At 25.3% G+C, this 15,619-nt stretch overlaps 1 protein-coding gene across 3 annotated transcripts in view; it reads left to right on the plus strand.

The window, feature by feature from the left end:
* LOC113553866 (sex peptide receptor-like) overlaps window positions 1-15,619 on the plus strand; it is a 126,789-nt gene that overhangs the window by 82,311 nt on the left and 28,859 nt on the right. For 2 of the 3 annotated variants that reach the window (XM_026957420.1, XM_026957421.1), the window contains exons 3-4: window positions 2,535-2,820; window positions 4,717-5,299. In XM_026957420.1, the coding sequence (XP_026813221.1) occupies window positions 2,535-2,820; window positions 4,717-5,103 (673 nt within the window). In that variant the 3' untranslated portion in view covers window positions 5,104-5,299. Of the gene's footprint in view, window positions 1-2,534; window positions 2,821-4,716; window positions 5,300-15,619 lie in introns of those variants that run through there. The other variant, XR_003405218.1, reaches the window with a different exon arrangement.

Raw genomic sequence — 15,619 nt, forward strand, 5'->3', positions numbered from 1 at the left:
AGGTTCTATAAATGTTCTAGTTAATTTTATTCGTAAATGGAATACCAATTCAAAGGTCACATTTTGTTACATAATATTCAAAAACACGTCATGTTATAAAATACAGTGTACGGACGTACAGTTTAATATATTTTTTGTTTAGGTACTTTAAAGTATCTACCGTAGAAGTGGTATTATTAGAAAAATACTAACGAAGATTATTCTATTGCGAATTATCTTAGAACATTGTCTGTAAACGGAATAATATTAAACAAGACAAAAAACTTGTAAATATTTTTTTTTTATTAAAAGAGAATGCTTAATTATATGTGATTATGGACTTTTGGTTATATAAAACGTGTAAAATGGATTAGCTGACCTAACGTACTAACATACTATAAAAGTATAAATTAGTTTCCATATAGTTACAAGTAAATTATATTACTATACAGATTATTACAAGCTTCTATAAATCTTAATCAACGAAACTTTGATTTAATTAAAATTATTAAATCAACAATTATCTACAACACTAAAATGATAAACCACCATAATACCACCATATTAAAATTGATCAATGTACCTATCCCATGGACCTTGGCGTTTATTTAGGCTAGATGTGAATATATACTTAAGTCTGTGGGTCATGGTATAGTAGTCGGATTATCACGTCGTGATAGAAAACTATGACTGTACAACACTAAAAATCTGTTACCTCGACGGTTTTCCATGATTAAAATAACATGGTGGTATTCTCTTAATGCCCAGTATAAATAATAATTTAATAAAATAATCAAATTTTAAATACCAATTTTCAGAAAGATTTTAAATTTATATGTAGATTATCACAAGATTTGACCCAATTCTAGGTTTAAGGACACAGAAATATAAATATCTCAAATAATATAAATGACTAGCTGTGCAAAGGCCTTTATATACAATAATATGCCGCTAATTTTAGTGAAATTCTAACAGTAATTTTAGAAACTAAATTTGATCTTGAAAATGACAGAATAATATTTTAACTATGTGCGTATTGTGTATGTACATACATATGTTTATATAAATAGCAGTATTTAGCTATAATATTTTTATATTTTATTATTATCAACTACAAAAATTAGTCATTAGTCAACCATTTAGTAGTATAATATAATTATTAAAATATAATTAATCAAACAACATATTATAATTAAATAAGGAATATTTAATTAATCAAACAGTAAAGCACTCGACAGTTTGTCAAAGCATAAAATAGTTAATTTTATAAAATATCAACTACATATCACAAGCTAACACAAGCTAATAGCTTAAAAGAGATTGATAATCATGTAAAATATCTGAAATTATTTGTATTCTATGTAATTTATGATGATTTGATAATAATAAAAAATATATATATATCAATATACTTATTAGCTATACGAAAATTATACATACATTATAGATCTTTTTTTTATCTGCGTACAGAATTTTACTATTGTGATCAAAATACAAATTATATTAGCAACATTTTATTATATATTATTTTTATTTATTTATCTATACATTTAAAAATAATATAACACATACATACATTTTTTTTAATAACATCAGTATGAGTACTTACATTATGACTGAATATCTATTATTTCATTAATTCATTGGATGTATTTAATGTGTTGTGTTGTTGTCTGCGTTATTCTGGGATTAAAACATGATGTAGTCTTATCCGTTTTAGTTAATTTCTGTTTATTAAGAAATTCAGTATACCTAATTATGTTCGAAATACTTTTAAATATAATAAAATAATAAACAGTAGCTAGTATTATGAAAAATAAAATAAATTATGAGATTGAATTTTAGCGAAAAATTACAATTAGACATTAATTGATGATTACAATTTTAAACAGCTAATTATATATTGATTTTGTTTTGTTTTTTACACAATATGTCAAAAACGTCAAGTCATAATATTTTTAATAAAGTATACCTTTAAATTTTCAAAACTTTTTAGTTTTTATACATTTTATTATAGCGCATCATATCCAAAATTACTGCCATTATTTAAACTATTATAATATATTGAATTACTTCATCTTTATATTCTATAACATCATTAAAATAAACATATAGGTTCAAAGTTTTTAACAGTTTATTCTCGAAGAAGTTTCTATAAATCATAATAGCATAATTAAACAATACTATATAAAACATGTCATTTTTATTACTATTCGTATGTTACGTTTCTGTTCATTTTCCCTCAGTATATAAATAAATAAACGAATAATAACTTTAATCAACAAAGAATTTGCACAAATCTCCTAACTGCATAACTTAAATTAATGAACTTAACTGGGCTTAAATTGTTCTCTTTATTTTCCAGACAATTATTAATATTTCTTTTCTGGTCATAAATCTCAATAATAATAAACATATTGCATTTTTCATGGTGGTTGTTTTTAGTTTATTAATGCATAGTTAAACCATATATACATAGTTAATTTTTATCTTAAGGTGCAATGCAAAAATACAAATTATTAAAACTATTAAATCATTGATATAATGTGTTACAGATTACCCAACTCTATGCACACTATATGTTCCGACCGGCGATGTACTATAGCCATCAAATTATCGTACCTATTGCCGTTTATTATTTGCAGTCCAACGTTTCTAGTGTTCGAAATACTGGAAACAAAAGTCGTCGAAAACGGCACTGTGGCCACGCTATATCATTTGGGCTTGAGCACAATAGCAAGAGTGAATCATGAACTATTGTACATGATACATCTATGGACATATGCTGTGATCATCAAACTACTGCCTTGCCTAATACTTACCGTCGTTACCATATCTCTGGTAAGAGTAACTTGCCGTAGTATAATATAATTACAATAATGAATGCACAATCATCACTTTATCGATATATTATATTTAAAAGGAAATGTTATTCGTTGATAAGTGCACAACTTAAAAACGAATGGCTAGTTTTTTTTAAATTTTCATAATAGTCTGAATAAACTTTTTTGAGGAAAAAATATTGGAAAAGTTATCAGGAAAATTGAAAACTTCAGAAAAACTGAAAGTACTTTTTTAGATGAGATTTTTGTACGAACTCACGATAATATGCGTGTATTTGTTGAAATTTGGTATACATATAAAATACAGATGACAATAACACTCTAAAGCACTCTCAAAACAACGTTTGCCTGGTCAGATAGTAGCATATAATACATAGAGTCTTTGATTCAACATAACAAAACTGGAGTACATTGATGTGATACCGTTAGATAAACTTAGATTCCTCGATTAATAATTTAATCACCCAAATAAAAATTTTAAATTATAATTAACAAAAGATATTTGAGTATAATATTTTTTTAGACCACCCAGTATCCATTAATTATTTACTACTATATAAATAATTTTTTTTTTGTATAACCTTTTTCGACGCTAGAAACAAAAATCTGAAATAATTATTCATGTATTTTCTTTCTTTATATAATATTATTTATATTACCCAGCGTAGCTAGAAAAAAATAAAACGAAGATGGGCAATCCACCTGTTGCAGATAGTAATAGATAACTTTTTCTGTTACGTGAGCCAATTTCAAGCAGAAATGAATGTTTATATACAAACAAAAAGAATATTCAATTTTCGTGAGCTGAAACAAGATTCATTTATGAGCTACCCTATAGACCTATATGGATTGAAAAACAAAGCTACCAGTTCTTCATAAGTAAAACGGATTCTATTGATAAAGCTTTTATTGAAAACGGTCCAGTAGTTATTGAGTCTATAGATAAGACTTCCCTAAGGAAGACAGAAGAAATATTAATTTTTATTTATATAGTTAAAAATGATTACATTGATATTCACTAAAAGTTCTCTGAAATTATTTATATTAATCATATTATGTACGTTCAAACCATATTTCACAGTATTCGATGGATTAGTCGTGAACAATTGATCATCGGTAAATTATTCACTAAGATACATGATCGTCGAATGGACATTTTTAGTTTTTTAGTTATTTTATAACCCTAGGTATGTTTCCGAGTTTTATGTTTATCATTTTATAATATTAAAATATTCTTATTTATTTATATTTAAATAATAACGGACAGTTAATCGAATTTACAGTAGTATGATATTAATATTAAAACATTTAGTTGTCAAATAAAAATTATATATTACATTGTTAACTGTTAATATTTACACATTAAATATAATAATAATGTCAGTTAATTCTATTAAAAAAATTATAATTTGAATTTAAAGCTGAAAATAACTCGAAGTTATTGCCACACCATTTCAATTATCTCGTATGTATATCATAAGTATAATGATATCTATAACATTTGGTATAAATTATTATTATACCTGTTAACCACATTATTGTAAATTGGATTAACTGTACATTTTTTAAAAATAAATAAATAAGAGTATTTAAATATTCGAAAATAATATACATAAAGCTCGAAAATATGTGTATTAATTATGTGATAAATATAATAAAATAACTAAAAAACTAAAAATATTCGTTTGACGAACAATTATCCTGGAGACCAATTGTATTTGTGATCAATTCGACCGTGACCAATTATTCATAACCAATTCCCCGCGATCTATATTTCTCGACGTTTATGTAATAGCGTTCTCTGATACTTACATTTTATATACATAAAGAAACGTAATAAAATATAGTAATATCCACCAATCAAAATTATTAATAGCGTAATTTTAACTTCTAGATAAACGCGTTGAGTGAAGCATCAGAAAGGAAAGCAAAGCGACTTCCGACCCAGCAACAAATGGCTCGTATAAGAAATATGAAACTCAAGAAAAGGATGGACCGAACAAGCCGTATAATGATTGCAGTATTGTTATTATTTCTTGCGACAGAATTCCCGCAAGGAATACTGGGTCTATTAAGCGGCATACTGGGAAGGGGCTTTTTTCGAACTTGTTACAATTTATTTGGCGAACTTATGGATATGTTGGCTCTCTTGAATGCATCGTTAAACTTTGTATTTTATTGCTGCATGAGCAAACAGTTTCGTGTAGCGTTTGGACAATTATTCAAAACGCAGCCTAGCATTATGTTTAAGCCCAGCAATATTTTGGAGACATTCGTATAGGGTTTGGGGGAGGATTAGGACAGGCGGATTGAAACCGTGAAAATTAACCGAATATTGCCAATATGTCTGCTATTTAATCCTGATGGAAATTACGGGTAAGTTAACTTATTTAATAGTTATTAAATATGTTCAAACATAAACGTTTAACCCAATTATAATCACCAACCAAGTCAATAGCTTTTATAATATAAGCTTAAGTTGCTCAATAGTAATATAATATAATATAATATAGTACCTATCATAAATAAATTATCTTATATATACACATATATATATATATATATGACGAGATGTCATATTTTTTACTATAATTATTAATTAAATTAATTTTCTTGATTTTTACACTAATTATAATTTCCATAATATTTTATTTGGGTGTATTTTTTTATAGATAAATATATCGTTGACTCGTATAAATTAGACTGCATTGATAAGCCTATAATTTTAAACTTTAAAAACATTTGTTAAAAGATATTTTTCAATACATAGAAAAATATACTTCTGTAAATTAAGTAAAATTAGCGGTAAAGTAACTTACTATCAATTAAAAATCATATTGATTTAAATAATATCTATTCAACGAAATCCACACATTTTATTATTATATTCATTAAAAAAATATGGAAAATGGTTTTATAAAAAATATGTTTTTTAATTATGTATAAATGTTTAATACTTTTTATTAAATTAAATTGTTATATATGTATTGGATTATAATAACTACATACATATAAAATGCATCAATATATTATATGTGTATGTATTAATAAAAAAAAAAAAAATAATAATTATTCAAAAATACATGAGCCTATAAATTTCTATGTAAATATTTAAAAAAATTTAATACATTATAAATTTCTACTGATGGACGTCTGTGCTAAAATTATAATAGTCTCGATAATATTTTAATCATATGAAATATTCATTCATTTGTTGACTTTAAGTAAATTTAATAATCTAATTATTTCTAAGTAGGTGTTATTGCAACAAGTAAAATGATTTAATCAAAACTAAAAAATAAATTGAAATAATATATGAAGAAATAATAATAATAATTAGTTTAGAGATAAGGAACAAAATAAATAATTTAATAAAAGAAAGTAATATTCAAAAATCAAAATGAGTAATAAAAACTATATTACTAAACTTACATAAAAAAAAACTAAGTAACTACTTCAATTCTCTACAATGATAATGTTTAAAAATGAATGTGAATTTAGTAACTTATAGAAGCCCTGAACTTATTTTTTTAATTGCATATACCTATTAAGAAAATAAATTATAAAAAATATGTATTGATGCTTTTATTGTGGAGGTAAAAAAAGGTTGGAAGCTATTTGCAAGTGTGAATTCTCGGTCTTCCCCTCATATTTCCAATTTACACAATATTATGTGCAATTCAATTGACGTCACATCACCCCATACAATACTGTAAAACTTTGTTTATAATTACTTAAATATTGAAATGAGCTATAATCCATCTATATAATAGCGACCCTGTGTTAAACTAGAAACAAAGTTAATTAATTGTTTTTTCTTTATTAATAGAATTAAAAATTAATTTTATATCATAATCTTAATACATTATAAAATACATTATACTTTTTAATATGTATTTTTCATTCAAAATATTTTTTAACTCGCATGACTTCTGATTATCAGAGATAATTTTTAACTATTGAGAAGTACCTGCTTTTTTTGTATTGATTAAAATAGTAGATTAAGAAATTGGTATTTAATATAAATAATAACAAATTAATTTGTTATATTAGAAAAATAAAACCTCTCCATTATTTGATATAACATATTGATATTGTAATACATTTCAAAACAGTTGTCATTTAAAATATTAATCATACCTAGGTACTTCAATATAATTTTTATATGACTCAATAAAATAATTTGATCAACACATAATAATATAATGTATACATACAATCTACATTTGAGAAATAATTAAAAATACCAGTTATAAGTTTATAAAACGAATGTAAACTGCCAGTGTTAATAATATTTGAGTGCCCAAACTCTTTTAAATAAAATGAAATTTTAAATGTATAAATAGCTACTTTTTATAAAAAAGAAAATACATTGAAATATTTATAGGAATGCAAAAATGATAATTGATAATAGATCTTTCAAGTAAAAAAGTTGTTAATTTAGTCAAAATTATATTAATTTACCAATAAAAGTTACATTTTTATATATTTATAAAAGACAGGTTCATAAAAATTATATAAACTACATAATACGTACATTTAATCTAATATTTTAAAATTGTTCAATTAAATATATAGTATTTAGAAATTTAAATTTAATACTAAATTTTAAAATATAATGTAAAAACATTTATGTACTATGAAATGTTTCATCAATAAATGTAAAATAATTGAAATTATTATAAAATATTGAGTGGTATAACTTTAAATTTATATACTGTGCAACGTTATTTCAATAGATGTTTAATATGTATTTTTAAACCCCAGACGCAGTTCAGGATATTTAATATGTTAAATATTAGTTACCTAGTAAAAAAAAAAAATAACAACATATTGATGTAATATTATATTAAAGTATTTGTTTCAAACGATTTTCTCTTATTTATGTTCACCATATTGTTATAATATAAAATATACATTACTTTTCGAAATGAGTTTGTACAAAATGTTTGAATGAATATTAAAATAAAATATATTATCGTGTTATTATTTTATATAATGTAACGTTGAATATTCGTTCAAAATAATGTAAAAATATTGAACTTAATATTAAATTGTTATGTAGTGTAACTATTCGTTTTGGTATTTGGTATTAAATTTATTGCAGTACGTTTTTTCATCAATCGGCTTTTATAACGCATGAACAAACTCCTAGTTATATCCTGAGTACCGTCCAGACATTTTAGGCCTGTACTCGAAGCCAGGAACGTGATTGCACGTAAACCTTACCGTCGTTACCAAACGTTTCTGTGACAAAAAAATGCATTTAGTGTAAAAGTCCAACGTCACCATCTAAACCTGACCATAATACGATATTATTATTCGGAATCAGTCAATAGCATTCCCAAAAAAAGGTCAAAATCATATACTGCGTAAATTGCGGTCCTGGTATTTTTGAAACATACGTAAACTGCGTCCCAGACCATTTCAAAATAAACCATGTAAAGTAATACATAAATATGTTTGAAAAATCGGAGAACAGCAATTAGAAAACTGATGGAAAAATAAACATAAATTTAAAAAAAAATAATAATTGCAAAAAAAAATATTTGTTTAGATGTTGTGAGAGAATTATTGTATGTCTATAATACAAATGTTTACCAACAATTTATAATTTTTAATAATATATTTTTTAATCGTAAACAAAATAAACAAAAAACCAACTTTTTTAACCATAACAATTATAATATAATTATATTGCTAGTCTTAATTTTTAAAGATGAAAAGAAAATATTGATTTTTCAAAAATATTCTTTGACGTTATTTACGCATAAATATAAATTAAACCAAAATTTACGAAATATTCGGGAGCTGAGATTTAAAAATAAACAAAATAACTCCAGGCTTTAATTGACGTATGTGTAAAATATACACGGTCCACAATAAACAATAAATAAATAAAAATGAGACGTAATTTACAGCTGCCCATATTATTGTACCCACATTACGATCGTACCCATCATATTCGTAATAACAATGTATTAATAAAGCATAATTCGTTTGGGCGAAAGAAATTAACAGATTGTTTGGACTGCATCTTTAACTTTTATGTACATATACTTACTAAAAATCTTTAGTATTGGATCAAATAAGAAGAACTGCAGTACCTACGTATAAAAAGAAAAGCAATTAATTGAACTTAAATTCAAAAACAAGAAAAATTATACGTTCATCTTTACTCATCAAACTTGAAGAAATTATCTTTTCCGATAAGAATATTATTTAATACAAAAATTATAATAAATAGTTTAGAAAATAAATACATAGAATAAATTATGTTCATTTATAAGCAGTATATACATCGTGTTAGATAACGCTATTTTCGTATTCTGTCCAATACCATAGAAATTGCACATAAACGGCATAAACCGTTTTATATATATTTAAAAAAATATTACTTTTAAGAATGAACAATTTTATTTTTGCAAATCGAGAAAAAAATATGGTAATAATAACATGTTTAGCTATCTTAGATTGTTATGTGATTACGAAATTGGGAAAAATACGACAAGTAACGTATCCATATAACTTTCGGCCAAGTTATATATAGGTGTCCGTAATATAATTTTCACCAAAATGATAAATAATAAATAAAAATTGAACTAAACAATATGGGATTTTGATTTATTCGCCCAAATTAAAACCACCTTTTTGTTTGTATTAATACATACACGATACACCTGTATGGACGATACCCCGATGGACCCGATGACCTGATACTGCATCTCAAACGGCAAATATAGTTACACGGTCACGTACGTCCGAATTAGTATTCACCCGAGTCCTGGGCCTGGAGATTGTTGAATTTCATATAATTATTCGATAACTTTTTTCCTATAGATATTTTAAAATTATGTAGTAAAACTATTAGATTGAAAAAAATCAGACCCACAAAATTAAAATATAATATAAAAATTACATTTTATATATATTTATTTCAACTATACCTATACAAATTCCGCATTACTATGTAAATGATTATACTTTTATTATTATATTCTCCAAATATATACCTATATTTTTATATATATATATATATATTCATAGTAATAATATTTTGTGTATTTTAATTGCTGCTGTTATATTACATTTGAAAATTGAAAATAATAAAATACCCCAAATGTAATCGGTGAACACAAACTGGTTCCAAATCGTTGGTTTCCGAAGAAATCAAACTCGGATTTACAGTGATTCGTAATATGTACGCAGAACGTCAAGTAAGATATTATAAATAATAATAATGATGTGCGAGTGTAGACAGTGTAGTGTCGTGCAGTGATCCCGCGATGCGTATTTGTAAAATTTAATTAGGCTCTACTTCTCCTACGGTTATGGCGTGAATGCGTTTATAATACATGGTATAACAATTACATTTCGACGTCTACGTGTGTTCAATTTCGGAACAAAGTCTGTTACGACTATAATTCATATTACTATGTTATAATTAATTAGATATAATACACAACTTGTGCACGTTTAATATTATGCATGTACCTAATATAAATTCACAGCTAAGTATAATATAGAAGATGTGTGTTTATGTGAAATAACATATACACATTGTACAACATTCGTATAATACATGATAACTGTTAAATATTATATTATGTAGATATGGTGTATACCCATATGGCGGCGCCAGCGTGGTACGATGATTATGTTGCAGTTGGTCGACAGTGAGTTTCCGCACGTTTGAAATCAAAAGTCTGCGATGTTTGCAATTATTGTTGTGTGAAGGTAGTGTGCTTATGGCGGAAGCGGCCCGGTACACGTCCGATCTAACGTCAATGCATGCTTTATTATATAATATTGTATGTACAATACATGCTATTAATAAATGACAATAATAATATCAAGTATGAATTTGTCGATAAACTAAACTTGACGAAATCACGAGGTCAATGAAAACATGCTACGCAGTACCATCATAATCCGTTAATAAACGAGTAATATAATACGTATGCATAAGTTGAAACAATAAGTTGTCATAAGAACTATTATTATTATACAAATATTTGTCCAGAAATATGCACGTGCATTGTCAATATGAATTTAATGTATAATATATTATAATATCATATTATTTGTACATTACTAAGAAATAAGAAAATATATAAAATAGTTATACTGAAAATTAAATAACATGTTGTAGCAGGTACATACCCATTTATTGACTATTGTAGTATAGTACTTACAATGGCTTACACTGGTTACAGTACTTGTTCCACCGTCAAATTTCTCCAGCGAAAATTAAAAACGTATTAATTATTTAATATAATTTAATAAATAATTAAATTCTTACAGCATTTGATGGATATGACGATAATAATAAAAATAATAAGCAGGTTAGGTAAAATGTTGCAAGCATAGATAATAAAAATTATTACCTATGGTTTCGAAGATGCACAACAATATTCGTTTTTGTCGTGGTGTACATTACGAAAATTAATAATTAGACGTGACACCAATTTATTACATGTTGCTTTTTTGGGGGGGAGGGAGGGACGGATTACATACGTACTTAAATGTAAGTATGTAACCTATTATTGGCGCAAAACACAATCTTCCAGTTTTGATTGGAAACCATCATCGCTGTCGTGTGAGCACGAGTGTGGGTATAAACCTTGCCTAACAAACTATAATGCATGCTGCAGCGTTCTGTGGACATCGCTGCCGCGTGTTTTTCAGTGCAGGATATAAGGTCTGCAAGTAATAGAGAAACTTTGAACGGATGCCAAATTAAAGTTTTCAATACAGTCAACTGCAGCTACCTATACAGATTCTCGCCCGACTGGTATTGGCTGGGTTCTTTCGGAGAAACTGGAATAGAACAAAAAATACCGCATTGTTTCGTATGAGATTATTACTTTACAAAGATGATAATGACGTGATTAAGCTCTTCGACATAATATTATTATACGCGTCAAACTTTTACTCTTCCGTTGTACGAATTATGTGTTATTTATTTTTGTTGTATCTGTCATTTCAACTGTTGTACAAAAGTAACTCATTTAAGTACAACTGTCAATCGAAACTTAGTACGTGTGCAGCATATAATATTATTATTTAGTTATTGAATTTTCCTATATAACAAGTTTTGATTTTAATTGAAATTTAATTTGAATAATACATACATAATCATCCGACCATTTCACATACTCCTGCTAACACACCGACATTAAGAGAATGCTATAATTATTTTAATTAACACCTACCTTACAGAAATGTATTATTAGAATAATATTAAATAACACGACTATTAAGGATGAACCTCCATATTAATGTCAAGTTGACATGAATGTGACATTTTTAAATTACATTACTATACGTATACCTACCATTATTATATGCAGCTAGATACTCATAAATGCATATTTACATATTAACATACTTAGAATACATAAATAAAGCATGACATCTTACGAATTGTCAATTTGTAACACAAAATAATATTGATAGTACTTTATTATATCTCTACTGGAGAAAAAACTCCGCGGGGTTTAAACTATATAACGAAATTATTTTTGAGAATAACACAAGTTATGAATATAGTTTTGAATTTATTTATTTTAAAATGCTTACTTACACATTTTTTCGTTTAAACTAATAAGTAATGAACAGTATTTTATAGTAAGTAGGTATGTATAAAGATTGCTGACCTGTGATCATTGAGATAATACAAAATATATGCCGCGAGCATGATTTAAGAAATATTTTTAATCATGGCCGCGAGAAAATACTCCACGCATTACAATTATTAAAAGGCAATATTATCTTCTTCTTTTTTTTATTAGCTTCTGGTGTAACAATTATAAACAATTATTCTAGATATATAATATGTATATATAAAAAAAAAAAAACGAAAATACACTATAAAGTAATAATAATTAACATAATATTTAAAAAAATATAAAATAGTGTTAGAGATCAAATGAATCGAATACCTACTAAAGAACAGGTTACAGATAACATAATATACGGTTATTAAAAATATTGTATTTGTTTAGTTAATGAGGTATGAATAATGTTTGGAATATGAAATAAGCTGTTTATTTAGAATAGCTTTAATAACCGTAATGGGGGGATTTATTAATGCGAACAGTTCTGAGATAATATTAGAAAATTACTTATCGTTGATATGACTATTAGGTAAAAGCATATTATTAGAATCGGCGATGAAGGCGTAGGAAGTTTTTCGAATATGAGAGGGGGTTTTGAGATGAAGTAAAGTTAATACTACTGTAGTCGAATTTTGTGGTTTTGGAGTTAGTTGACTTGTAAAAGTGCTTTGAATATTATACAATATTTATTGTAGCTGGAGGTATGATTGCCCATCCAAAAACCACATTTGGCTGGACTACTCTTGTCTCTAGTGCAAATGTCTAAGAATTGGTCACCTCCCCAATCTTCCAATCTTATCTCATTAGAACTTTGCGTTGAACGACCAATAAGCATTATATAATTGGAATAAAATATGTTATACTTATTCGTTATACTAATAGAAAAATAAATATGACTATCATTGAAACAAATTACGTTTAAATTTTTGTATACCTATAATTGATTGGCATTGAACACATTTTAACAGTAATAAAAAATAATAAAACATTTATTGATATCGGTAATTTTTTGTAATAACTAACAACAATTATAATAGTTATTTTAATTGTATTATTCTTATATTGCTAAAGTATGACATAATAATAATTGTTATTATTATTCTAATATTTCATTATAATAATATTAAAAACTTATAACACCTACTATCTGTTACTAATAAATGTATGAAAATGGAATTAAAAACCATATATCAAAATATAGGTTAGATTGAACTTTCCTGCGAATTAACTCACACAAATTAAACATTTTGAGGAGGTTCTAATATATGATAATTGTGTGCTAGTTTTGATTTGTTAAATTGCACTTGAAACTTTTTCGATAATATTTTAATATAATATAAATAATTAAACATGTTTCATTCGGCATATACTCGTAAATAATGTTATTTTCTTTAATTTTATATTACAATACCGTGGTTTTTGACAAACAAATTAATTTTCTAACAAATAACTTAGTTATTAGAGCGATTGGTTGTAATAAACTAAATAAGTTGTTTGTTATCACTTGCCACCATACTGTATGTAATTTATAACCCCATTATCGGGCACGGTACGTTGCACTCTTTTATTTTTTATGTATCGTAATATAAATTTCAAATAAAATTAATTAATAATAATATAGTAAAACCTCCTATAAAATTGATCACTTTTCTCGTATATTTCGAATAATTATTAAGGACTGGGAATTGCGTAAATATAAGTCAACACTATTCAGTGAAATTAACTTTTATAGTTATTTTTATCTTTAACGTCCAGCCATGAAAATGTAAGTGCGTACTTCGTCGTCAAAAATAGATAAAGCAAAATGTACATAAGTCTTACAAAATTAGACATCAACAACTTTCCCATCTATTGGTATTGAAATAAAAAGACCTAGATGACAGCTAAAATAAATGAGTGACTAGCCCATTACCTAAAAATGATATGATGGCACACAACTCATAAAAATTATTTTTTAAGGATATTTTAAAATAAGTTGATAAAATTTGCAAGATAAGAAAATTTGCACTTATAATTACACATATACTATAGAAACAAACTAACATAATAATAATTAAATTAAATACAATTTAAAATATTATAAAAAGTATATTTACCAATTTACCATTTTGTTCATGAATAGATCACTACTAGATCACACATCATATCTAATCAAGATACAAATAAATATCGATCATGAATATCAAATTTTTGGATAAAATGTCCACAAATGGTCTCATACAAAGTACCGACGATAACAAACAGGTACCTTAACTAAGTAAAATCATTAATATTTTGAATAATACTATTTTTAATATTTAAAAGTGCTATCACGTTATATATTAGACCTATCAAATACCATAATTTTGAGAACCAATACATATTATGTTATATCATTTTTTTTCTTACAAGCAGTTCATATAAAAATGTAATGCTATTAAACATGATACATTAATATTAATGTATTTGAAATTATCCATTTCCAAATAAAACAAAGTTTGACATATTTAATTGAACTCTACTCATAAGTCATATTAAATCCAAATATTTTTATGTATTTCTACCATAACCAAATTTTAATAAACCATAATATTATAACAATGTACAGTTTTCTTTAGACAGCTATTATTCTTCTGAGTAATCCAAAATAAATTATAATGTAATCCAATAATTTGATAAGCCTACCCAAAATTGTTTAAAAACATTTCAAATACGAAAATCTTTTTCACCTAAAACACAAATGATCACATTAAAATATTACTTCCTTCCTTAAGGATATTTGTATCAAATTACAGTTATATATTTGTATATGTCTAGTAAAAGTTGGCAAATAAATATGATTTATTTCATAATATATTCTTTGGTATCTACAAACAAATTTAACTTTTATATGGAACATAGAGGTTTTTTAACGGAAAGAACATAAATAAACATTGAATATTTTATTGTATATGTCGTTCTAGAAATTAGAAGGACGAATTTTCGATGTTACTAAAAAGGTATAAAACTAACTATATTATTTTAATTTATAACTTATAAAAAAAATAAAGAATTAATTATATTTTCTAAATAAAAGATGAATAGTTTACAATTTACATATCTCTGTAAATCTTCATTATATTGAGTAGAAAAATAACAAAAAGTCTAAATATTAATAAAAAATTAACATGGATAAATGTATGAGTTATTATTATACAA

Source organism: Rhopalosiphum maidis, chromosome 2 (genome assembly GCF_003676215.2).
Source record: "Rhopalosiphum maidis isolate BTI-1 chromosome 2, ASM367621v3, whole genome shotgun sequence".
Lineage (NCBI taxonomy): Eukaryota > Metazoa > Arthropoda > Insecta > Hemiptera > Aphididae > Rhopalosiphum > Rhopalosiphum maidis.